The sequence below is a fragment of the Zeus faber genome (genome assembly GCF_960531495.2).
Source record: "Zeus faber genome assembly, chromosome: 15".
NCBI classification, from domain to species: domain Eukaryota; kingdom Metazoa; phylum Chordata; class Actinopteri; order Zeiformes; family Zeidae; genus Zeus; species Zeus faber.
The window spans coordinates 11608805-11635128 of NC_137194.1; the positions used below are offsets into that span (position 1 = coordinate 11608805).

General features: G+C 44.4%; 1 protein-coding gene across 1 annotated transcript in view; it reads right to left on the reverse strand.

Annotated features, from left to right (window-relative positions):
* Nucleotides 1-41: 41 nt before the first annotated feature.
* Nucleotides 42-26324, reverse strand: part of LOC307241555 (dihydropyridine-sensitive L-type skeletal muscle calcium channel subunit alpha-1-like) — a 29593-nt gene continuing 3310 nt past the window's right edge. Inside the window, exons 3-45 of the mRNA XM_080015720.1 lie at nt 18588-18727; nt 17090-17223; nt 16531-16683; nt 15653-15858; nt 15444-15547; nt 15174-15319; nt 14978-15059; nt 14735-14895; nt 14404-14629; nt 14070-14277; nt 13764-13884; nt 13493-13607; nt 13292-13391; nt 13082-13151; nt 12448-12580; nt 12092-12221; nt 11936-11995; nt 11572-11678; nt 10960-11047; nt 10744-10851; nt 10588-10640; nt 10339-10485; nt 9957-10158; nt 9249-9407; nt 8650-8760; nt 8475-8558; nt 7772-7819; nt 7139-7165; nt 6911-7036; nt 6751-6816; nt 6516-6607; nt 6281-6440; nt 5980-6107; nt 5776-5872; nt 5559-5661; nt 5354-5455; nt 4408-4541; nt 3959-4084; nt 3637-3845; nt 3471-3535; nt 3329-3375; nt 3179-3247; nt 42-2213 (exon numbers count right to left, since the gene is read on the reverse strand). Coding sequence (XP_079871846.1) covers nt 1887-2213; nt 3179-3247; nt 3329-3375; nt 3471-3535; nt 3637-3845; nt 3959-4084; nt 4408-4541; nt 5354-5455; nt 5559-5661; nt 5776-5872; nt 5980-6107; nt 6281-6440; nt 6516-6607; nt 6751-6816; nt 6911-7036; nt 7139-7165; nt 7772-7819; nt 8475-8558; nt 8650-8760; nt 9249-9407; nt 9957-10158; nt 10339-10485; nt 10588-10640; nt 10744-10851; nt 10960-11047; nt 11572-11678; nt 11936-11995; nt 12092-12221; nt 12448-12580; nt 13082-13151; nt 13292-13391; nt 13493-13607; nt 13764-13884; nt 14070-14277; nt 14404-14629; nt 14735-14895; nt 14978-15059; nt 15174-15319; nt 15444-15547; nt 15653-15858; nt 16531-16683; nt 17090-17223; nt 18588-18727 — 5274 coding nt within the window. The 3' untranslated portion in view covers nt 42-1886. The remainder of the gene's footprint in view (nt 2214-3178; nt 3248-3328; nt 3376-3470; nt 3536-3636; nt 3846-3958; nt 4085-4407; nt 4542-5353; nt 5456-5558; nt 5662-5775; nt 5873-5979; nt 6108-6280; nt 6441-6515; nt 6608-6750; nt 6817-6910; nt 7037-7138; nt 7166-7771; nt 7820-8474; nt 8559-8649; nt 8761-9248; nt 9408-9956; nt 10159-10338; nt 10486-10587; nt 10641-10743; nt 10852-10959; nt 11048-11571; nt 11679-11935; nt 11996-12091; nt 12222-12447; nt 12581-13081; nt 13152-13291; nt 13392-13492; nt 13608-13763; nt 13885-14069; nt 14278-14403; nt 14630-14734; nt 14896-14977; nt 15060-15173; nt 15320-15443; nt 15548-15652; nt 15859-16530; nt 16684-17089; nt 17224-18587; nt 18728-26324) is intronic.

Below are 26324 nucleotides of genomic sequence, written 5' to 3' on the forward strand. Positions count from 1 at the left end.
GCAACACACGTTGCAGGGTTATTCATAGAGACCTCCCGGCTTTAGAAGCAGGCGAGGAAAAGTCGCCAATTTCTTTAAGGTAAGAAGGCATGTCGAGAAGCCTCTACGGAAAAAATAGAGTACACCTAGAGACGAGTCTGGCACTGTTCACAAGCGCTAACTCCAAAATTCACCTGTTTTACACTGTAGTAATAACTGGTTCACTATCAAATACCTGACGTCACAGAATCGAGTGAGCCCTTCACCCATCAAAATCTCCAGAACAAACCAAAAGTACAGGCTTAGAAGAGTAAATAAATAAATAAAAAAACATTCTTCAATACCCGTGAAAGCGCAAACAAAATACAGGGAAGTGCAATGTTAAAACGTAGCTCCCAGTGAAAGTGGGCCCTCTGTCGAAATCCATCATACTCCAGGTATGCTGAACACTGTCTTGATAAAATAAATTGAGCCTAATCCAACCAATGATTAGGCTCTATTTTTTTGGTGTAAAGCATAAACCTACAGCAGTAGAATTAAATACATAACTACAACGTGCCGTTTATAAATTAAAGGTGGCCTATTATGCAAAACTCACTTTTTCAGTGCTTGTGGACATAGATTTTGGTCTCTGATGGGCCTACTAACACAAACTGAAATAAGACAACTCAGTCAGTTTTTTTGGTGAGCATTGTAATTCAGAAGACGTGTCCTGAAATGAGCCGTAAAACTCATTGAGACACATTAGAATCGCCCCCCCTATCTGAGTAACTCCACCCATGGCTGAAGCGTCACCGGACCCGCTAGTGTCGAAGCTAAGCATGGGAACTGCCGTTGTTGGCTGTCCAGCACAAATCTTTTAAAAGAAAAAGGAATTAATACCAACTGTCCGTGAAAAAAAACTGTTTCCGTAATCAAATGAAACAAAAGTCCCAAGGTCCGCGCTGCTCACCGACGCCGCGGTGAAAGTCGGAACTAACTTTTAAATTAGGCCTTGTAGATCTAATGTGTGAAAATTCAGCAACTGGTTTGCCTATTTCTTGCCTAAAATTTGTTAAAAACAGATTTAAGTGTATTGATAATGTGAAATCAGTGAATGTTAACAGAGAAGTACAACAGAATCTGGAGTAAAGCTCAAACCCCATTGGCTCACAAAACTAGGGGCCTGGCTGCTCATTTACATTGTAGTGTTTTGAGGCATGTTACAATGGCTTGAATGCATAATCTGAGTGGTATTTTCAGCAAAAATCTTGGGTGTTGTTTTGGGGACCTCAGACCTTTATTAACTTGTTGAAAAGGAGCACAATCCCCTTTGAGAACCATTGTTTCTCACATAAAAAATAAACGTTTCTTCTATAAAAACATACTAGCGCCAACTGCAACATTAGTGAGCAGAAGAAACTGCCTTAAAAGATAAGAGACAAAGATGGCAGGTCTGCCAAAATAAACCTTGCCAGAACAGAAATCCAAGAGGCTTTGATCCTTTGCTCCGTGATCTTGTTCCAACTAAATATTTAACATTTCAGTCGAAGGTCCTTCGGGCCTGGATACGAATACGCCACACAATCCTTCCCAACTTCAATTCCCCCGCCCTACACCACAGCACCTGTATGCTGAATACCCCTGTTCACACACTGTTCAGATCATGTTCAGCAGCCATGGAGTGGATTACCACATAGAAAGAAAAAGGGTTCTCAAACCCTTTGTGCTGGGGGTAAGTGTTTACTTTTTGCAGAGAAATTGATTTACCTTGGTTTCGATAAGATTTAACCACAGCTGGTGAGGCAGGTAGTTATGATCTGAGGCAAGGGCAACAAGCCCGCTAAGGTAATGTGAGGTGGTGCCACCAACACAGCCTTGTCCGGTGTGACATCACAGGATAACCTCGTGGATCCAAGCGAGAGGCTCTAAACTTTGCTGTCGGCCGCTTCCGGCTCCTGCAAGGACTGGACAGGAACAGGGTGGGGTGTAGGGACGGGGCGTCTCTTCCTCCTCACGGCAGCCTCCGGCTGCTCGGCGTCCTCTGGGTTCCGAGCAGAAACAGATGGCACCAAGTGCATGGAGGAGGGAGGTGTTGGGACAGGACGCCTCCTCTTCTGGCCAGAGAGGATGCCTTGGGCCACGCCCTCCATATCAGCCTCGGTGATATCCATGGCCTCAGCCATCTCCTTCCTGGTCACTGATACAAAACGTGGATCACTGGCCAGCGAGACCAGGCCTCCTCCCACCAGAGCCTAGAGGGAAGAAACCATAGTAAGGAAATTGGACATCCACCTCCCTTACCAGTATCCACAAATTGCTGTTTTATTTTTTGAGCCTTAAAGAGGAACTATTATGTTTTTCCCTATTTTCTGTCATATATATGTTACAATGTCAGATGTTCATATTAGACATGGCCAAATTTTCATATTGAGGTTAACTAATGACGAAGTAGGGTTTTTTCCTACTGTGTGCACGAGCTGATGTCAGCTTGTCACAGATTTTTATGGTTATGGCTTTATATGGTCATCTGCTCTATTGGTCCGCTGTGCATTTGTCCAAACAAAACCAAAAAAGTGTTTTTATTGTAGATGTATATTTTATTCCTTCCCCCCCCCCCAAAATTTACATGAAACAAAATCCCCGCAAGCGAGAGTTCCGGTACAGTGGCCATGTCTCCCACAAGCTTGGAGCACGGCAACCAAAGTCGGAACAAATTTTTAAATGAGACCTAATATGAGTGAAGATTCAACTGCATTGCTTATTTCTCGCCTCAAATTTGTTCAGAAACACATTTTTGGTGGACCGATGAGGTGAGATCGGTGAAAGTTACGGAGTAAATTGAATGGAAGCCAGGCTCAAACACAACTGGCGCCTGTGGCTCCACCCACTGAAACAGGGTCAAGAACGCAATGGATTTAGAGGTATGTTATAATTGCTATAATGCATAATCTGAGTTGTGTTTTGGGGACCTCAAAGACCTACATTAACTTGTGTAAAAGGAGCATAATGGGTCCAGTTTAACCCTTGGAGTCACTCGCTTTGTGCTTGCCAACTGGCAGGAAGGTCAGCGACAGTAAAGCGGCTCTGGAACTGGGAGCAATTTGCTCACTTTGGCGGAGCGAGTGGATGCTTGATAATTGCAGATGATAGTGGCTGAGGATGTTTTCTACTAATTGGTAAGCTGTATTTGATTTGTGATAAGCAATGTCTCACTTACTTCCTGAATTAGCTGATCAGCAGCTGGCAGGCACTCCGCAATGTCATTGTCGTTATGGTTATAGGGGAACTACAAAGGAGATGCACAGTGTTATTCAGTTGCTGTTTGGTGATTGTGAGCTAGATGCGTACACCGTCAAAATCCCATTACCTGTGTGACATCTGTTTTCACCGTGAAGTTTGAAAAGCGTCCGTTATCTACACCAGGGAAGACAAAAAAATAATAATCACATCAAAGTCAGCGTAACTATAAAGCGATCTATGCGTTTTCAGGGAGAAGACCCGGAACTCACCAGATTCCGTATCCTCACTGGGATCATAGAACCCCCGGGGACCGCCTTCCTTCTCGACTGAAAACCTTAAACGAGAACACCACTGGTCATAAACCGGGAGAGCGGACACCACCGTTTATCGGTCAAATAACTAATTGAATTGCGTGTTAGAAGGCCAGTTCCTCACTCCTCCAGGGCGTTGTTGTTTGTGTTGTCCCTTGGGACCGTTGTGGGGAAGAACTCGGTGGTGGGTAGGAAGGAAGCGGAGTCAAGGGGAGACTCGGGCTGGCTCTCAGAAAACTGTAGGGGGCGCTGACTGGTCACCTGGGCAGGCTGGGTGCTGGCGGGCTCTGATGAGAAGGAGTCTATTTGGTTTCCAAACAGGCCGTGGGTGCGCTACACGCCAGGGTTTAGGTAATAAAAGGGCAATAATCAGGATGAAGCAAGGTCAGCGGTGTGCATCTGTATGCAGACATTGCGTTACGTGAACATGAATGTCTGACTCTCACCCTGTAGATGCCCTCTTCGCCAGCTTCTTCCATAGCTCTGTCCATCTCCTCCTCATTTTGGAGGTCCCCGGAGATGGCCCTGTGCAGCTCTGTAGCTGCCTCCTCCTCTATACTCCTCAGACCGGCCTACAAAACACATAGGCATAGGTGGTCTTTACCGTTTGGCAGGGGTAGGGATTTCAGGCCCTGTCGGCTAGAGAAAGCTTAAGGTAGACCATTACCATCCCAAATGGGATTTAAAACAATATTATCGTCGACCCACTGATTACTGCCCTCGAGGGAGGTGAAAATGGACAAGAATAACGCTGCAAAGGAGGCCGTTGTCACAAAAAGACCAAAATGCAGAGCTGAGATTGACACATGCAGTCTGGGAAGTTACAAGTAGACCATTCATACATACACACAAACAGAAAAAAGCAATAGCCTGCTGTTGTAACAAAGGTCTTTACCTGAATCTCTGGGCCTGAAGCAGACTTCTTGGTGGGACGGTAGCCATAATACTCCTCCTGGCGCTTCATGAATTTACGGAAGTGGTCCTGGATCAGGAAGGTGGCATAGAACTTCCCCACAGTCACCTCGTCGTCTATAACCAAAAACATGAACGATTTTGTTAAAGGGGACCTATTACGCCTTTCCTTATTTTCTGTCACATACATACAGTAGATATGATTATATTTTGTCACAATGTCGGATGTTCATATTAGACGTGGCCAAAGTGTCAAATAATGAGGTAAACTAATGACAAAGAAGTCGCTGTGAACAAAACGCTGATCCCTCGGTTTTCAAAGGTTTTTTTTCTACTCTGCACGAGCTGACGTCACCTCGTAACAGATTTCTTCATACGCTCCATCTGATCTGCTGTGCTTTCCCCAAAACAAAACCAATAAAAATAGTGTGTTTTTGCTGTACATTTATTAATTTTATTTTCAAACGTTTACATGAAACAAAATCCCCAAGTGCGTGAGTCCCGGTGTGATGTCCGTGTCTCCCACAAGCCTGGAGCATGGCCACTAAAGTTAGAACTAATTTCTAAATGAGGCCTTGTAGATCTAATAGGAGTGAGGACTCAGCGACTGGATTGTTTATTTCTTGCCTTAAATTTCTCCAGGAACAGATTTTAGCGTACTGATAAGGGGAAATCAGTGAAAGTTTACAGAGTGAATAAAACAAAAACCCCATTGGCTCAGGACTAGGGGCTTGGCTGCTCATTCATAATTAAAGTTACACACACACAGCCCGTTTTGGAACAGTCCGGGATTAGAGGCATGTCACAAACTTCAAAAAGATTGTTTTGGGGACCTCAGAGACCTATATTATACGTGTGAAAAGGAGCACAATAGGTCCACTTTAATGTGAGAGATACTTGTGTATAAATCTGAGGTTCGACAGACTCACCTCCTATGGGGGGAATGACCTGGTCCAGCAGTTTCATGCTGGTGCGTTTCCATATTTTTTTAATGATGGCTCTCAGCTCCTCGTTGGCCTGCTCAAAGTTGCCTGGTGGGAAATAACCACGAGAGCATGACCTACCATGTTGAAACAAATTCCCGAAACGCATGAAATCTTTGACAATATCCACCGTGATACAGGTGAACGTTACCTTCAGTTTTGATCTTTAGGGCGGTTCTGACCAGAGCAAACAGGGTGGCGTTGAAGGTGACTGTGCCATCGCTGTTGAGTGGCATGTTCATGCCAATCAATCGCTAAAGTGAAAAAAGTTCATTAATGAGGGCAAAAAAAACAACGCTAAAACATCCAATATACTATTAACACCAATAGATGGTTTTTTTTGTTTTTTTTATTATGTTTGTCTGTACCTTGCATGCAGCACGGTGTGGACAGAACTTTCCAAAACCAAGCGGAGGCTGGATGCGTCGCAGCAGTGTCACCACGTCTAGATGTTTAATCCGCCCCCTATAGGTTAGAGATGTACATTACACTCAGGGCCCAACGCTGCACAGATACCGTACGTCAGGTTAAGCCTACGAAAAGTCGAATGGAATGGGGGTCGGCAGACGCACGTGGCTTCGGGGTCGTATTCCGCCCAGATCTTCTTAAACTCATCCAGATGATGTGGACCCAGCAGAGACCAATCTCGAGTCAGATAGTCAAAGTTGTCCATGATGACAGCCACAAACAAGTTAAGGATCTGGAAAATAAAGCAATGTAGATGTAGTCGATATTTGATGTTGTATTCTAGACGACATGAGACAGTTAATCGCGGGAGCCGTTTCACAATGATGGAAAATCAAATTATTATTATTTTTTTTAATATATGTACACACAGGTTCTGAAAAAACATCATTTACTACCACTTCTCACCAGGAAGGCACAGAGACAGTAGAAACTCAGAAAGTAGAAGACAGCAAAGTTGGCTCCACAGGTGTACTCTTCTCCCGGCAGGAAGTCCGACTTGGGGTCACACTTTTTTCCATACATGCAGGCCAACAGGATCTCCTGCCACGCCTCCCCCGTGGCACATCTGAACACACAGACTACGGTGAGGCCTCTGTTCGGTCTCTTTGCGCCGAAGCGCAGCCTGGTTGCCAGGACTCACCGGAATAGCATCAGAACGGCCTGAGGGAATGTCTGGAAGTTGTTGTTGCGGTTGATTTGTGTGCCGTCCACCAAGGCTACTTTCCCAAATATCTGAAACGTTACATATGTGCAGTAAATAAGAATCACTTTAATCATTAGGCACAATACGTGTTGGACTTGGTAACATAAGTACAGTAAAAAAAAATTACAAAGGATTTAATACCATTAAATACAGCAATGACATTATGCTGTACCTGCATCCCGATGACAGCATAGATGAAGAAGAGCATCACTATGAGCAGAGCTACATGGGGAAGAGCCTGTAGAAACACGAAAATAAAATTTAAAAAAAAGGTCATTGAGGTGTGAGTTGATAATCAGGAGGAGGTTAATGATGGCGGCGGGGCGACAGACCTGGAAGGACTTGATGAACGTCCACAGCAAATTACGGATTCCCTCCGAGCGGTTCAGCAGCTTGACCAGACGCATGACACGGAACAGCCTGAAGAACGTGATGGAGACCCTGGCGTTTTCAGAGTCCTTGGCAGAAGCAGACGGAAAACATTGGAATGAGAATGCAAGGTAAACCAGTGCAAATCAGTGGGAATCCGTTATCTTATTGTGGATTTAGTCTTTGCTTACCGCTATGGCCTGCATAGGATTGACTTCCTGTGAAAATAAAGTTTGACCAAAAGAAGGGATAAGAATTAGAGTGCTTGGTTTGGGTTAGGGGCTTAACATCACCAACGCCAGGCAAATTGAGAATATGGCAGCAGTCACGTCTTTCAGAATGAGCAACATCTGCCAGTAGTGCAAAATAGTGTTAATAATAATAATAATTAATTTTTCCTCCTTCGCTCAGTTGCAAAGCTCCCAACAGACAGGTCTTGCTTGTTTGAAAACCGAAGGGCAGCCTTTTATAGCTCATGCAAAAATACGCAGTACCCACACACTCCATTGTCAAATTATTATTACCCTTTTTTTTTAACCGGAGACTTATTTTTCAGGGCAATCGCATTGCTGACTGGCTTTCCTCAAGTCTTGCATGTTATTTGATTAAATTAAACTGTCAGCTCTAAGCACCATGTCAGTACATTTAACCGCAAACGACTCACTAATCTTACGATTAGAGAAGATGCAGCTCAAATTTCTCACCACTAGTTGCTCAGGCCCGAGCCACACACAGTTCAGTAGAGTTAAGTCCCACTAGAGCGGCACAGAGAGCAGCGTGGCATCACAGCAAAGCTCATGCAGTGGTGCAGTGCAGATATTTACAGCACAGCCATGGAGACAGTACAGTCCTCCACTGGTGGCCAGGGCAGCCTGAGGAGGACAGACAAATGACAAGTTAGACAGGCGGAGGAAAAGGGGGATGGGGGAAGAAAGCGAGAGAGAGAGAGAGAGCGAGAGAGAGAGATACGGTCAGGGATGGTAAAAACTGGAGTTTGCCGTGTGGGGCGTGGTGGTTGGGTGAGGAGGACGAGAACAATGTAGTGCAACAGCTGAGGGGAAGAGATGATCAAAAGACGTGTACAAGTGAGAACGGCAACACGGACATCCTGTACACGATTCAAACTGTGCTCTTTTAAACTTGCTCAGACACCGCAGGCATGATGACATCACTGAAATCACTGTGACAGAGAACTGTGGGGATGGTTGAAGACTGGTGGCTTGGTGATGGAGCATTCCGGTGATTCAGTGAGGGTGGTGCGCGGTGCTGTTGACATTGCAAAAGGCAGCAGGGTGGAGTACTGACCATGTCCTGTGGACTAGTTGTACTAGCCCCGAGAGGCCGTTGGGCCACGACAACATGTCTCTGGGTCAAAGTATTAAATAAACACGACACATTCAGTCATTTCAAACATGGTCCAAGTATCGACTGGGAGAGCCTCGCCGAGACAAAACGGAGGCTTTATACGCAAATTGAAAAAAAAATACAATGACAAAAAGAGGATTCATTCAAAGCCTCTGTACTTACATCGACCTCGCTCAGGATGACGTCGACAACGCTGCCGATGACGATGAGGAAGTCAAACACGTTCCACGGGTCCCCAAAGTAGCCCTGCGGAGAGGGACAGACCGCTCGGAGATCTTAGCGGAGACACCGGGTCCGGGGCGACGCCGCCTCCGCGTGACATTCCCGTGGTCTTTACCTTGGCTTTGAAGGCCATGAGTTTGAGGATCATCTCCACGGTGAAGAGCACGGTGAAAATCAAGTTCAGAGTGTCGGACAGCTTGGTGACGTGGCTTGACTGGTTGCAGTGCTGCGAAAGAAAATCCCCTCAGAATGTCACATATTTGTCATCTACACCCGGTTCCCGAGGGCAGAGTTGAATGCTGAAGCATTTTAGAGAACCTCATGCGACGTACGTATATTTTCCATGTTATTCTTGTCAGTGGAACACAGTCTCAGAAAGAATTTACACACGCTATTATAATATAATCAACACTAAAATGAAGAGATGACCCAGACATATGTGTGAAATAAATATACTTTTTTATCATTTTCACACTTACAAAGAAATAGAATTAATAATATATTTGCAATATATTGCCAAGTATACCAATTGCTTTTATATGTTGTAAAAAAGTATATATTTCACAAAATTATCAAATTTATGAATACATATTAAATATACTGGAATCATAAAATATGAAGTATAGTCATTCAATTTCTTATATCATACCATTACATTTAAATATATTGACTTGAATTTGTTGTGTAAGGGGATGCCTGGGTAGAGGTGTGTACCTGCATTCCTAGACACAGCGTGTTGAGCATGATGAGGAAGAACATGAGGTACTCAAAGTAGCAGGAGGTGACGATGTACCACACCCGGTACTGGTACGGGTTCTTGGGGATGTAGCACCTGAGGGGACGGGCCTTCAGAGCATACTGGACGCACTGCCGCTGGAGTGGACGCAGAGGATGATAAATATGACTTCAAGGTTAGGGTGATGTATCTTGAAGCTCCGGCGATACATCCTCATAATATGGATATACGTGACGCTCTCTGTTGTAATAACATCACAATACAGTTAAATGTCTTCTTTCAGGCTGCCCCTCGGGAGCGTTTCTGAACCTCATCGACTGTTCTCATCAACATAATGATTCATTCTCAAATATTTATTGTGTGGTAATGTCGGACAATAGCACCAATAGCCATCCCATAAATATGAAATTATCATTACTGTACAAGGGACTTTTCCTCTTGGAGCCCTCGTAATTATTACATAGAAACTGCCGATGGTCTCAGCTGCACATGTTGGTTATGTAGATGGAGAAAAAAAACAGACTCCTTGTAGCACCACATTGCTATTAATAAATTATGTCATTAAATCTATTAATTAACTTAGCAAGTGGTTTTACTGTGACTCATGTCATGTCAATAGAGAGTTTATGATAGAAACCTTTAGACTTTACAGGTTTATTGTGCTTTACAGCACAAGAGCGTTGTACCTGGTTCTTGTCCAGCTCACAGTTCTTGTACTCCTGCTCCCCCTGCTCCTGGAAAGTGACAATGACGAAGCCCACAAAGATGTTCATCATGAAGAAGGCGATGAGGATGATGTAGATGATGAAGAAGATGGAGATGTCCACGCGGTTGTTGAAAACGGGCCCCGTGTCTTCTTTGTCTGAATCGATAGCTCTGTACAGCAGCCTGGGAAGGGACGGACGGGAGAGGGAGGCAAACGAGAGAACAGATTTATGAACCAACATCACGTCCGTTAAACGCAATGGAACGCACGGTATATTATATAAATATATAATGTACATTTTTTCATTGGAAACATCCGATCTGAAACCAAAATCCACGAGTTGAGGAGCTGCTTGTACTCACTGTGGCCAGCCCTCGAACGTGGAGACGGTGAAGAGAGCCAGCATCCCGTTGAGCACGTTGTCAAAGTTAAAGTCGCTGTTGCGCCATTCTCTCTTGGCCAGCACGGTGTCCTGGAGGGAGTTTTCAATGTGCTTTATGTAGACACCCCTGTGGGAGGAGAACACGGATCGTTTATTTTTTTTAAAGAGTTTAGTCGTCTTGTACAATAATAACTAGGGGTTGAAAAATGCATATACAGTCATAACTTACTGGCATTCCGTCTCATACATCTTGGATGCATCTGTGCAGCTGTAGAATTTCCCCTGGGAATACACACGATCATGATGCATTGAACCCTCTTCAATCAACGCCTTGAGATGCAATCACAGCGCAGTATTTTACAGTACATCCGTTAAAAACCCCTACCTTGAAAAGCTGCACTCCTATACAGGAGAACATGAAATTCAGCAGCATGGTGACCAGCACGATGTTTCCAATCGTTTTGATGGCCACAAACACACACTGGACCACGTGCTGCCAATACACATGGACAACAAAAAGGCTATCAATAACACAATGTCAATATTGCAAACAGATCAACAGAGCTATTGAAGCTCATAAAAATGTATGTGGGTGTGCTACCTTCAAGCCCTTGGCTCTGTTGATGGCCCTAAGAGGCCTCAGAACCCTCAGCACCCTGAGAATCTTCACCACTGAGATGGCACTGGACCTGCACGCAACACGGCAAAAATGTTCTCTTAAATCTTCTCTTAAAGAGTCTTAAATTCTGAAGACAACACGCAACTGCCGATGTATCAATGAAGGCACTATACGTATTGAGTACAGCAAACAGGACTAAAAAAAAACAACGATTCATGGCTGTTATATGCATGTAGATCCTAAACTAAATTGGCAGAATTGAAATATTACATATCGTCCCCTTGCTAAAATAATGGCATAAGACATTTTTTCAGAAAACACAAAAAACTGAACCAAACATATTATATTTATTAATGATTTAATTCAAAAAGGTTATGACAATAGATGATTATTGACATACTGAGGAGGTAGGCGATTTTACCAGAGGTGGCCAGCATCATGAGGAGATGATTTAGGCCAAAAAATCACTGTCAAAAAATGACTTATGCCATTATTTTAGGAAGGCGACGATATATACAGCCAAGGCAGCGAAACCCAACTATCATGATTATTATTATATATTATGATCCTAACTATTATTAAACCATAACTCACTCCATTCCCATGGAGAGCAGCGAGACTCCCACCACGATCAGATCCAGGATGTTGAAGGAGTTCCGGCAGAAGGAGCCCTCATGCATGAACGCTCCGTACACCGTCATCTGTCGGTCACACGTGTCGGAGCTTTAGGGTTAGATCGCTTTAGGGTTAGATCGCTTTAGCCTCAAGTCATCACTTTGCAGATTGAGTTGGAAGGGCAGCAAGATAAGTAACAGCTATCATGACATGTCTACATAAATTACAAAATACTACAAAATGTCCCTGATAAAGGTTTTAAGACTGAAACATTGCCACGCTCACAAAAAAATAATTTCAATTACAGGTTCAGACAGTGTGTGTGACCATTTCCTAACTTCACCTTCAGCACAATCTCGATGGTGAAGACAGTTGTAAAGACGATGTCTGCGTAGGCCAAGATCTGGAGAAAGGAGGACGACGGAAGGCAGGGATGGTTACCATAGCAACCCATTTCACAGTTAAAAATTCATTCCAAGATGGCCACCACGGCAGTCACCTGGTTCCTGTAGGATTTGGGGTCGATGGGGTCCTCGGCGGCCAGGGAGATGGAGGACAGCAGGATGAACAGAAGGATCAGGTTGGTGAAAGAAGAGGCGTTGATGATCTTGTAGCATAGTTTACGGAACCTTACGTTCGCACACGTACACACACACACACACAATTAGCAATGATTTTAATCAAGTCTAGTACTTAACTTTAATGACAGAAAAGAGTACTAAATAAATGCAGTCTGGAATCAATATACTTTAATGAGAAAACTGGCAACTAAATGATATACAATCTAGGGATCTATTATTATCATAATGACATTAGAAACATTTTATTTCTTTATTTGTTTGGTCCAGTTCTCACTTGTTTTCAGGCCCAAAGATATAGAAGGAGCTGGCTTGAGGCAACGGCACGGCCTCCTCTTTAAGTTGCAGGTCAGCCATCGGTCGAGGCCGAGGGCTGATGGGGATTTCAGGCTCTTCCTCCTCGTCATCACCTACATCACAGAAGTAAGCAGAGATTGGAAGGCTGCGTAATACAAAACTGTGGTGACGTATGAATCTGTCAGGGCTAAAAATGCCCTTGCCTTGTTGACAGAGAGTGTATTCCAGAACCACTGAAACAAGGCAAAGTATCACACAGATACATTATATTTATTTATTATTTATTTTATTTTTTTAAATGTACTTATACAATAAAGTGGGTAATATGGAAAGCCACGTGCATCCCAAGAGTGAATCACACAGTATGCTTTATATGGTAACAGCATGTGGAAACAACCTAACTTTAGACTCTGACTATATGCTCTGGGGAGTCTAATAATAAAGAGACTATACTTAAAACTGCAGCATAGTCAGGGGAAGACACTTGTATCAAGCCAGTGTCATCAGTTTAAAACTGTGAACCAAAAGCTGTATTCTGTTAATATGGCAAATGTAAAAAGTAAGTATGTGTACAATAAGTATATGCACAGCTTTCCTGGTGTGTCTGACCTTACCTGGGAAATCTGCAGGCGGGAATGGATCTTTCACTTCATTGACGTTGGACTCAAATTCATCAATTTTGAGCTAAAAATGAAAAAGGTGACAATAACTAAATAAATAATTGTACTTAGATATAAATTTAATGTAGATATACATTACTTAATGTATATCTACATGATATATCCATACGATAACGTTACCATGATATAAGAAAGAGCACCAACCTTGGCTGTTGTGGGCATGCAGTCCATCTTGGCCCTTTGCTCAGCCAGTTTCTTTGCGATCCTCTCCCTCTCCTCGTCTGACTTTTCGGGCATCTTAGACCTGGAGGGCACACGCGGTGGAAACAAAACGTTGGGGAAACCCAGTTCTAAAGGTCATAGTTTCATCTCTTATAAACATCAGCGACGCTACAGGCTGTCGACCTTAGCAGCTTCCTGCGGATCTTCTCATCGGCCTTCTCCTTCTGCGCTGAGGTCAGGCTCTTGGCCTCCGCCAGGTTGTCAACGGCGATCGCCAGGAAAACATTGAGGAGGATATCTGTCATCTTCAAGCTCAGGAAAACAACAGCAAAACAGCTGCGGCGCAAAATATCGTTCCAAAAGTAGTACTTTAATAAAATAGATAACATTCATCAGAAGAATTGTACCTCATTTCCTTTTGGACTTTATTATCATGAGTTTTTGTGAAGGATACAGTTTCCACAGACGAAGAGAATGATGAAGTAGATGCTGACCAGGATACCAGGGAAGGCAGGGCCTCCATAGGCCAAAATACCATTGCGCATAATAGAGTCCCAGTCTTCTCCTGTTAGGACCTGAGTTGAGATGAGATAGACAACCAGACAGCCATTTCCCAGTATCAGATCCAAACGTAATGAAATAAGCAAAGTGAGATTTAAGGCGTGCAAAGCCGCAGCGCTTATTCTTCAAAATAGAGGCAATCTGATTTCAGACCAGTCTCCGCACAGAACGGGGGCTCTCAGACGCTCTGCTCCTCTACCTGGAAGACGCTGATGAGGGCCTGGGGGAAGTTGTCAAAGTTGCTGCGTCTGGGTCGGTTGTCAGGGAAGTTGAACTTTCCGCCAAACACCTGCATGCCCAGAAGGGAGAAGATCACGATGAAGAGGAAGAGCAGGAGGAGAAGGGAGGCGATGGAGCGGACAGAGTTGAGGAGGGAGGCCACCAGGTTACTGAGAGAGGTCCAGTACCTGAAAAAACAACCACAACTAAATAAATAATCAACCCACACATCAGAGGCACAAACCTAATTATGGCACAGCAATCCACAACATTCTCTCAGTAACATTAAGCCAGGGGTGGAGGCCAGTACATACTTGGTGACCTTTAGGAACCGCAGCAACCTGATACACCTGAGCACGGATATGCCCAGGGGAGTCATGGCCTCCATGGACAGCAGGATCATCTCCAAGATGCCGCAGAGCACCACAAAAAAGTCGAAGCGGTTGAACAGGGACATGAAATAGGGTCTCGGTCCCAGGGCATACATCTTGAACAGCATCTCCAGCACAAACAGCGCCAGCAGCACCCTGCTGATAACATCTGGACAGGAGAGAATACGTTGGAATCCGCGGTTGCTGCGTCAAGGGGAACAGACTCCCAAGTGCGAAATACTGGACGCAGCAGCTGCAGCGGTTCCTAACAAACCTTGCAGGGAGCTCAGCCAGTCCGGCTGGTGGTGGTACTCGGTGGCGATGGTCAGGGTGTTGAGAAAGACCAGGAACATCACTCCCCAGTAGAAGGCGTTGGTTTTCACATACACCAGGCACTTCATCCTCAGGAAGCGGTTCCAACGGCGCGCAAGGCGACTGAACACAAACGTTAAAGGTTGCGGCATATTGGACGCGCGCATCTCGCATGGCAGGTGAAATACTAAAGTGACAGACTCACAAGTAGTACACGATCCGACTCTTGCCTTCCAGGTCATAGAGGCTGTCTGTGTCAGAGTCTCCGCTGGTCAGAGGCAGGAGACCTAATGACGGTAAAAAAAACAAAAACAAAATAAAAAAAAAACCATGAATATCTGTGACCTGGAAATTCTTAAAAAAATAGAATTATGTTCCCCGGGAAACGAAACAGCGGTGACCTTTGCCCTCTCTGTCAGCGTCGAGAACCTCGGCTTGAGTGATCCACTCCATGTAGCCGTGGAGATCTTCATCCAGCTGCTGGCGCTCTCGCAACTTCTGAAACTCTCCACGGGACTTGGCTTTCTCTCGTTCCTTGGTGAACTCTCTAGGAGGGGTTGACAGAAGAAAGTGGAATTCCTTTTTTTTTTTTTTGGCCCTTCACTTTCGAAATGGAAAGACGCAGAATGCTCATCGTCATGAGAATAAGAAAGGAGTTTTTGGATGCTTACCCACTCAGCACACCCAGAACCAGATTGAGCACAAAGAAGGAGCCCACTAGGATGAGGGTCACAAAGTACAGCCAGGGCCACTCGTTTCCAATGGCGTCGTTCACCTGAAAGACAATATACAGAAAATATGTTTCTGTATCTCAACTGCTTCCCTTAATAATAAACACCAAAACTAATAATTTTGTTGCCCATCATCTGCCACCACTGACCCAGTACAGGACTTCTGTCCATCCTTCCATAGTGATGGACTGGTAGACGGTTAACATGGCGAAGCCAAAGTTGTCGAAGTGGGTGATGCCATTGTTGGGTCCTTCCCATCCAGGCCGACACTCTGAGCCATTGATGAGACAACGGCGGCCATTACCAGCTTGAGCACAGGGAGCAGGATGTTCCAACTCTGCTGTGGCGTAGATGTCTGGGAACGATGAGCAGAATGAGAGGGACAGCAGAGAAAGTACTTCATTTACGGTGATATCGGCTTTGGCTGGGCAATAAGGAAGCATTTCTTACGGTTTTAATAGTAATAGATCTCCTGCAATATTAATAAATATCACAATATCTGCTTTGAAGTGCACGAGTCTAACTGAGGGCTCAAACTGTACGTGTACGGTGTTCTCCTAATCATTCATCGAGAGTACAGCATTGGAGTTTCATTGCAGTGCTCATCATGATGTCATCATTTTGGCATCAAATGATTTCTCACCCACGAGCTAGCCTAGAGTTCAGACGCTGCATCAAGAATGGCGTACTTCGTAGTACATAATTTGTACCATCAACCAGCATACTTTAGTATGCGAGTAGAAAGAACGGCGGCTTTTCTGATATGCTCCATCATCATGAGTTTGCCAGCGTACGGTGCAGCGTTTCCATCCTGTTATATCACACCAGATGTAGTATGTCATCCTGGTACTTTTCACACACACTATAGTTTTGGATATACTAAACACCACTGTGGCATGATAAACAGGATGCTCGTACGCCACTCCAGACGCGGTGGCAGTAACGATGAGGTGTAAAGAATCGGCTGCATTCTGATCGCAGCCATGTCTCCTCAACCGTCCGTGTCCTTGCTCTTGTGTTTACACACTTGTGCCAACGTAGTAGCAGGTCTTGTGCATCTTGCACTTGAAGAGCTCCAGGCCCACGATGGCGTAGATGGTGACCAGCAGAAACACCAGCAGCGCGATGTGGAGCAGAGGCAGCATGGCTTTGAGGATGGAGTTCATCACCACCTGCAGGCCTGGGAGGGGAAAGTGAAACGGCGTGTGTCTGCCGGTGGAAAAACATTCCTCGCCGTTCCCATTTGCAGCTGTAAAGACTTGATCATATGAACCGGAAGTGGAAGGAACTGTATTAGCGTGTTATTACTGAATTATGTGAAATTTCCTTTTGTTTTATTTGATTTTAATTGTGCTCGGGGCTTCTTGTAAAAGAGAAAGCGTTCTCAATGGGATTTCCATGAATAAATAAAAGTTCCAAACAAGCTTTCAGACAGATGAAGACTCCTATGAGACTTAAAACACAAGGTCTATGTGGAGCTTTTTTTTTTTTAGTGTGCGAGTTTGTAAAACAAATCTCTTCATATCCAGGTATTTAATCCAGAATGCTGTGGTATTGGGTGTGTAGTTGGGTTACTGGGGTCGTACTGGGGACTCCAGACACCAGGCGCAGTGGCCGCAGAACTCTGAAGGCTCTCAGGGCTTTCATGTCAAAGCCTCCGCCTTTCTCCAGCGGAATGCCAGCGATCATGTTGATGGTGTCCAGCGCAAAGGTGAAGAGGCTGCAGGAAAAGAGGAAATAAATGAAAATGCATTAAAAAAAAATAGTAATTAAAGTTGTAATGTATGAGCTGCTATTATGTAATGTCATCATCTTTGGTTATTTGATATGCTGGTTACCCTTTTATACCTCTTGTTACACTGTTATAAGTTGCTTCACAAACAGACGTGAAGTGTGCCATAAGTGGCAGGAAACGATTATAGAAGATTATAATAGACAAATAGGCATTAAAATAGATAGAATTTTATAAAAAAAGTCTTGCCAATAAAATGTCAAAAAATATAAACAAACAAACAATATTTAAATAAAATGGACATTAAACAAAGATAAAAGTTTATAGTTTTTTGGGAGCTGCTTACATCAACCGATACTGCAGTATATAGCAATACACCGATCAGCCACAACATTAAAACCGCTGAGAGCAGAAGTGAATAACATTGCTCATCAGGTTCCAATCGCACCTGTCAAGGGGTGGGATATATTGGGCAGCAAAAGAACAGTCAGTTCTTGAAGTTGATGTTGGATAAGCATAAGGATTTCAGCGACTTTGACAAGGGCCAAATTGTGATGGCTAGATGACTGGGTCAGAGGAGTGTTATGCAGTGGTTAGTACCTACCAAAGTGGTCCAAGGAAGGACAACCAGTGAACCGGCGACAGGGTCATGGGCGCCCATTGATGCGTGTGGGGAGTGAAGTCTAACCCGTCTGGCCCGATCCCACATAAGAACTACTGTAGCACAAATTGCCGGAGTTAATGCTGCTATGATAGAAAGGTGTCAGAACACACAGTATATCACAGCCTGCTGCGTATGGAGCTGCGTAGCCGCAAACCAGTCAGAGTGCACATGCTGACTCCTGTCCACTGCCAAAAGTACCTACAAGGGGCACGTGAGTGCCAGAATTGGATCATGGAGAATGTAAGAATTGGCCTGGTCTGATGAATGGAGGGTCTGACCCGATAGAGCATTTGTGGGATGTGCTGGAACAACAAGCCTGATCCATGGGGGCCCCACCTCGCATCTTCCAGGACTTAAAGAATCTGCTGCTAATGTCCTGGTGCCAGATACCACAGGACACCTTCAGAGGTCTTGTGGAGTCCATGCCTCGACGGGTTAGAGCTGTTTTGGCGGCACGAGGGGGAGCTACACAAATATAAGTGGTTATTCGTGGTGGTTTCAATGTTGTGGCTGATTGGTATATTTTCCTAAGTATGAGGAAATGTAAGTACATTTAAAACATAACACGGTTTTCTTACTTTACATTCGTTGCTTAATTTGTTGATGACCTGCCTAAACTGTGAAAGCCGTGGATACAGCGGTGGAAAGTGGCTTCCAGTGGCCTTCAAATGAGGAGAGCTTGCCTTACCCCATGAAGACGATGACAAAGTCCAGTATGTTCCAACAGTTCCGTAAGTATGCGCCTTCATGGAAAACCAACCCATACGCCACAATCTTCAAAAAGCACTCCAAGGTGAAGATGATCAAGAAGATGTACTCCAGACTTTCCTGAAGAAAAAAATTTACAAAGACAAAGCAAAAAAAAGCACAACACAGACCACAACATTAGGCATTATAGGCCACTAACCCACCTAATCAGTTGACTTACTATAATCTTTGGAATCTTCCTTTTAATCTGCCACAGGGAAGAGCAGTAGTTAATATGAGTGCTTGTATTAGGGTACCTTATTCCCTTATTTAACCAGATAACTACGTTGAACTTTACATCCTTTCAATGACCTCCTTCTCCACAATAAAAATCAAAAGAAGGGCCCTTACATAATGTGTCTTGGTTCAGACAGATTGTTGAATTCACTGTAAACAGTTTACAAATGAAATAATGTTCCTTGCTCAGGTTCAGGGTGCCGCGCGCCAAGCCATTACATCCAACCTGATAATATAACCAGAGGGTTATATTTCATGTCAGATGAATTGTTAAGTTTATCTTTCTGCTTCACTGTTTATTTCCTAAGTTATTGTTTTAGGCTGTATCTAGCGTATTATCAGTGTATATTGCCATATTTTTTTATTGTGTACCGTATAATGTCATTTTTTCCTATTTTTGTTTTATTGCTTTATAATTATTTTGCCTATAGTGATGATGTGAGCTGCTGGGACATTACAATTTCCCACCAGGAATGAATAAAGTACCTATCTAAATATTAAAGAGAAAAAAAATAGTTTGCCCCTGTACACATTGTAATAGTTGGAACCATCAGAGAGAAACAATTTAGACACAGCAGACAGAGCTCCATGTAAGGTTTCCTCACACGTAACGGAATATTTGTGTGTGCGTGTGCATCAGTGTGTGTGTGTGTGTGTCTGCGTGCACGCGCGCGCATGAGTCTTGGGTAGAGACAATGAGTGTTGTCACAACAGACCAACACAGACACAGACACACGCAACTAACTGGTGTACCACAGTACGGTGGCCATTATTTTGATACTGAACCAATTCATCAACTTCTGCTTGTGCTGAACTTGCTAAGAAAGCATTAAACGCATGAAGCTCTCGTCCTTGTTGACAACAGATTTTACAGGAGGTGAAACTAAGTGCAGATACACTACGGCCTCGGGAATTCAGCTTCTACAGCATACTCCCACAATTACCATGAAATATGGCTGATATTCTTGTAAATGATGTAATGAATTCCTTATCCATCCACATTACACACCATCAAACTAATTGGGTCATTAATTTGGCGGCCGCACCAAAGTGTTGCTCCAGACGCTCATTAATTACTTATCTTATAAAAACGTCCAGAACCTATCTCAAAAACGCCGACTAGAAAGTGGACACTTACTTAACGTGAGTAAAAATAAAAAATGTCAATGATCAAAATGAGCGCCCCCCCCCCCCCCCCCCCCCGCAGGAGGTCTCACGCTGGAGTTGTCGCACTTCGTGTTCGGAGACTGGATTACAAACTGGACACGTCCAGGCCGACCTACTTCTGGGTGTGTGGGGGCTTTTTCGTCCCAAACTGTCCGACTGGTTCTGCTTATAGCTCTCCCATCTCTGGAATGACGCGCTAAGAAGTCACTCAGTGAGATGTTAGGGAGATGTTTTGGGCTTGAAAATAAGTTGTGTGAATACTGACTGTATACTGCCCGCACTGATTTTGCATACACCTGAGTGTTAATATTAAAAAGATAGGGAGAGCCTCTCAAATAAACAGTGTGTGCTGGGTGGTCCTGAGCTGGGGTTGCTTCATATTAGCTCTGGCACTGGAGGTGAGGGGCAGGGCCAGCAGAGGAAGCCAAAATACTTGCTGCCTTCTGGAGGATTTGTTGGTTGCACAAAGTAATTCAGACCTCGTTGTTTCACGCCGGTGATCCTAGAACCGATTTTTAACGATGCCGTTCAGGCTGTTTCTGCCTTTTACTGTGAGGCTGTGAAACCAGCAGATAAAAGAAAAAAAAAACAGGAGACTCCATAAAAGACTGAAAAAAACGACAGGATGACAGGACTGCCGGAGAATGAATTGCGGAGAGGGCGAATTCTCTGTTGCCCGCCGCCCCGCTTCACAATAGCCTCAGTGTTCACGTCAAATTGAAAGTTATTTTCGAAAAATAGTACCTAAATATTTGTATGAGGTAAACATTTCCACACTTCCATTATGTATGATGCACTCTTTGGCTATGCACTCTGTTACGTCTGAAAATAGTCAGTACCTTGGTTTTAGAGAGGGATGCACCGGAACCAATGTTTAAAATAACAATTTGGCTGATAGCCGATGCTTTTTTTTTGTTTGTTTATTTTTGTTGTTACTTATTCCCCTTTTGTGCAAGGCAAACAAATACATCTAATGGCCCGGGTTCTGTGCCGGCGGCTGCTTCTTGTGCCTGCAGCCGGGGGGTTGGTTGTATGTGTGTGCCCCTGGGGTGCCGGGTCTCCTCGTGCTCCCTGGGACTGGGTCATGCTCCTTGGGGCTGGGCATGGGGGTTGCTCCACGGCCCTCTGGCTTCTCTGGGGGCCCGGGGGTTTCCTGTGGCCGCAGGGCAGGGTACCCGGGGATTTCCTGCAGCTGAGGGGTGTCCACGGGGCTGTGGAGTTCGGGGGGGCTTCGGGGGCCCTTCCGCTGCTTGGAGGCGCCGCGACATAATACCGGCCTTCTAGACCAGTACCACTGGTGGACATCTCTCACACACACACACACACACACACACACACACACACACACACACACACACACACACACACACACACACACACACACACACCTGCTTCAAGTGCACCCCACCACCCTCCTGGTTGCATTCCTCTCCTTTCCTCCCACATTTGCTGCCATAATTATGACAGGAAGAGGCCACATGACCAGTTGTAGTTCCAGTTTTCCTGGACCTAATCCATTGTTTTTCAATACATGCTGTCATCCAGTGTTCATGTTTTTGTGTAAATGTTGTTTGTTTCTATGTTTAATTGTCTCACCGCGGTGATCAGTTGTTTATAGACCCAAACATGGTAAAATAGTTCTTCAAAGAGGGGGGTTGGTGGTGGCTCTCCATAACCAAAAACTGTCCACAGGACAGAGTTATTGCAGCAGTTCTTGATGATTTAAGAATTAATCAAGAGCTGCATTGCAGGTTGAGAACTTGAACTCCAGACTAACTCTGTCCTGAATGCAATGGCACACAACTGTGTGTACTCTGTGTTGACAGCACAGGTTAAAACAAAAAAAAAAAGACAACACCAGTTTATTGTAGCAAGTGGGGGAGGTGGAATAAGCCCGGCGCAGATGGACAACATGTCATAACAGGGGCTCCTCTTCAGTGTGTGTGTGTGGGGATGTGGGTTTTACCATTTGCTTTTTGATTACTCTAACGAGCGACAGGCGTACAGCCACACTGATCTTGGGCCCAATTATCCAGACCCAAGACAAGTTTGGCTGCTGAAACCACACCTCCCCCACATCACAGCATGTCTGCTGTAGTGATGGGAATTACGGCTCTTTGGAGGGAACCAGATCGTGTGGCTCCGTGTCCGATTTCAGACACCCCTGAAGTGGACCATAGCATTATGCTGAGCGTTGCGCTCCGCGTTGGAACCAGGCAAGCTGGAGCAGCTCTGCAGCTCACATCAGAGCGATCTTTTTTTCTGTGTGTTTTGATTGTAATGGGGGCACTTTCTCAGCCACCCCCCCACCTGAGAGAAAAAGTTGCCCCTTATTGTCATTGTAATATCGCTATCTCTGGAATATCGCACTTAAATGGCTTAAATAAAAACCGTGGATTGATATTAGAGTTGTTTTTTTTTTCTTTATTATTTGCATGGAGGCTGTTTGGTGCTATAACGAGGAAGCAGATGGAGGATTTGGACAAGGTGGTGTCGCGTGGTGCAGTTGGTCCATAGTGCGAATTACGGGGGAGATGGGGGGGGGGGATTGATCCCCCTAATTAAGACTGGGAAACCCCCCCAAAAGAGGCAAAAACAACAAGTCGGGGTGGGCGGGGGGATTGAAACATTTATATATCCCTCTTACCTATAATCGTAAATATTACACAATTTTTTTTCCCATATTCATGCAAGGAAGAATCTTGTAATAGGATTTCAGGGACCCCTAAAGTGGACCATACCATTACACTGAGCATCGCACTGCGCGGAGTAGTTCCGCAAGTAGAGGCCGCGATCCCCAGATCAGAGCGATCTTTTTTTCCCCCCAAACAAAGATAAATGTTTGAAATTGAGAAATAAAAACTGTTTTTATTGTAGATTTATTTATTTTAGGCTGTTTTCTAATTGAACCAAACAAAAAGAATAAAATGCCTTGTGTAACCGTGCGTAATGGCTGGAGAACAAAGTTGACTCCCCCCTTTGTATAATTCGCACTCTGGGTTGGTACATCTAAAATAACAACATAATTTAACAAATACAAAAGGACTCAACAGATTTACAGAAAAATCAGGCGTCTAATTCTTCAGAGAGCTAGTGGTGACTGGAGCACATTTATAAAGGGGTGTCACGCCTAGACTTTACAGTGATCTGTAAATAGAGAGCCCCCCCCCGCCCCCCGCTCCCCCGCTGACACACAGCTTTTACTTTTACACATTGACCATTGTGATCATAGGCAGAACAAGTGCAAATTGCACTCAGCTGCAAAAAGTTATGGCCATGTTTGCGCTGTCATATCATGAGCGCAATATCTTTTATGAATGGGACGCTAAGACGGCACAGATAACGCGCGCAATTGATGCCCAGTTCGTGGTGCTATTAACGGGTGCAGTCCATTCTTTGTGATTTTGTCGTGTTTTTATTTGTCTGGAGAAACAGAGACCGGGGACGCGCAGCAGAACAAGCATCGCTCCCTCTCCATTACGCATTTCCCGGTGCTGCCAATGGAACTCATCAAAACCACCGTGCCTGGCACACAGACACCACCTAGGTGCTGCTGTGCGGAAATTAAACAAGAATGACATAAACGCTATGTGCAGCGCACCGATATAAAATATTGCTGCATCTTCTGAGGAGGTGCCGGATCCAATCAAATAGGTGCCGGTCCCAAACTGGGAGGTCCCAAATCATGTTCCAGCACAAATTAAGCCCTACCTACATCTTAAATAAAAACACTGTTTTGCCGCGTCGATGGCGCATGGGTTGGCACCCCATCACTGGCGCACAGTAGGTACCATCGGAGAGGGGGACAAGTGCGCAAATTGAGCCCTAGGGGGCTGCTTGTGTTGCCTATAAAAAGAGCGGGCCCTGCCAACACAACATTTAGCCAGCGCAAAATTGCTGCAACACAACAGATTAACATCGGCCACTGCCATTGGTGAAAGTCATCTTATTTGCTGATAGCAGATAAATCGGTGCATCCCTAGTTTTAGATGCGTTTAAGTCCAAGAAGCTATCACACCAAGAAAATCAGTGAGAGCATTCCCGTGGTCTGATTCTGAACCTCGGAGAAGGGACAGCAAGCAGTGTCGTCTGAAAATCTGACCAGATAGCTGCCCTCCTGAGTGCTCCTGCGTTCGTCAGTGTATATAATAAAGAGGAAGGGCGAAAGGACGCACGCTTGTGGCGAGCCTGTGGATGTAGCTACAGAGTGAGAAACTGCTATTTACAGAAAGCCTCTGCACTGTCAGTCAAGAAGTCCAAGTCTAAGATTATCAATCCCAATTGATAATGGAAATGGTCTAAAATGATTAAGTTGCCGAGGATCTTTGGGACAGGCATCACAGTAGGAGGTTTCCAGATCGCAGGGATTTGGTAGTAGATAGTAAAGTATTCAGTGTCGCTGGAGGTCAGGCGTCATTAAGAAAACTTGTATAAGTTGTAAAATGTCAATTTCTCCATCACATCCATCTTACTTTATAGAATCTTAACAAAAATAAATAAATAATTTATATATAATACGCTGGGTCCAGGGTAGTCGGCTCTTTGTTAAGTTGTGACTGCAGTTCATTCGTTCCAGCCTAATGAGGGCTGAGCCACTGCACGTAGGGTTGCCACCTTCAATGTGGAAAAATAAGGGACACCTTGCCAGCAGCACCAGGCCTGGTTGACCCAAATCAAGTGGGGGGTCTGGGGGTCGTTTATGCACATATTTGTGCTTTTTATGCACCAATTTCAAAGTCCTCTCTGCTGCTCTCAACATGAAGGTAAAGGAAAAAGAGTCAATAAGAGTAAAGCACAGTTGCATCAATTATATTAAAGATTTAAACATCAGATCATAGACATTGGCAGAATGTTTGGTCTGTCAAAATAAGCAATTTGGTATATTTGGAAGAAGCAAGATCCCATTGATACACTGGGAAATAGCCAATGACCACAGAGACTACTAGGGTGGATGAATGAACAATACATATAAATTCGGACAGTGATGTTATTGGGTTTTTATTTTGTAGAACTTACTCTGGCGTGTGCTTGTCTTCAGAAACTTAGATATTTATTATGTTTCATACACTGCCCTTTGTTTAATGAAATTGTCATCTGGTAAAAGTTTTTTTTTCATACATAATAAAGGTTAATAGTAATAAAAGAATACATGTGACTTTGTAACTTCATAATGGTTAAGAGTTTGTATCTTATATTGCTTTAGTTAAAGTCCAATCAGGACTATATCTGTGCATGGTGATCTGTGTACTCCATTAACTTGCACATGCGCACAAGGGTTTCTCCGCATGTGTCTGTGCTATCTTGGTGAGGTTGCAATTGTTGATCACAAACTCCGTCAATAATACTGAACCGCTGATCTGGATGAAACTGGAACGACGCCATGTTGGAACCGCCCCGAATACAAATCATATTCAGATTGTCTGTGGGTTCGTCAAATCCATAAATTTCTGACGTCAGTTACATCTGCATGTGCCGCCATCTTGGTGAGGCCCAAATTGATGACCAATCACTAGACTGAAATGCTATCATGTGACCTTTGCATGCCGTCATTTGAACATGCACGCGTGTTGCGGTGGTGAAAAACAGTATTCCACAAAATCGTTCCACAATAATGGACTGATCGGGATCAAACTTGGACGACAGCATGTTGAAACTGCCCCGAATACACCTACTCATCTTGTCTGTGAGCACGGCAGATCCATGACATCCATAGACTACTGACGTCAATTTTTCCATTCACAAAATGAATGGGGCTGGACCCCTAAATACACCAAAAATGCTCTTATAGCCCCATGATACCCGATCTTTAAATTTGCTGATGATTGAGTGATATGGAATTAAAGTGCACAGCAAATTCTCGTCTTTGAAATATCTCCCTGAGAGACACAAACTTAAGCGTATGTACAGTATGTGACCATGCATGTGAAACTCCAGCCCGGAACTCCAGCAAAGAATGAAAACCAGAATAATACAGCACCAAGAATAAACCCTGAATGCAAGTTGGAGTAACAGTCTGAATATAAACTCCAGAAACCAAACCCTTTCACAATTTGATCCCAAACATTTGCTATGTGACAATGTATGTGCACTGGGAGAGTGCAATCATACCTCTGCCATATCTTCTGGTCTCTTGACCAAATAATGGCAGACACACTTCACCAGATCCACAGAGCTCTGACGTGGTCTGGCTGAAGCCTACAGTATCACGCCTGCACTCGCAGGGCGCCGTAAACACACACCTTGCAGGTCTAATTACAAAATCCCTACAGTGCCC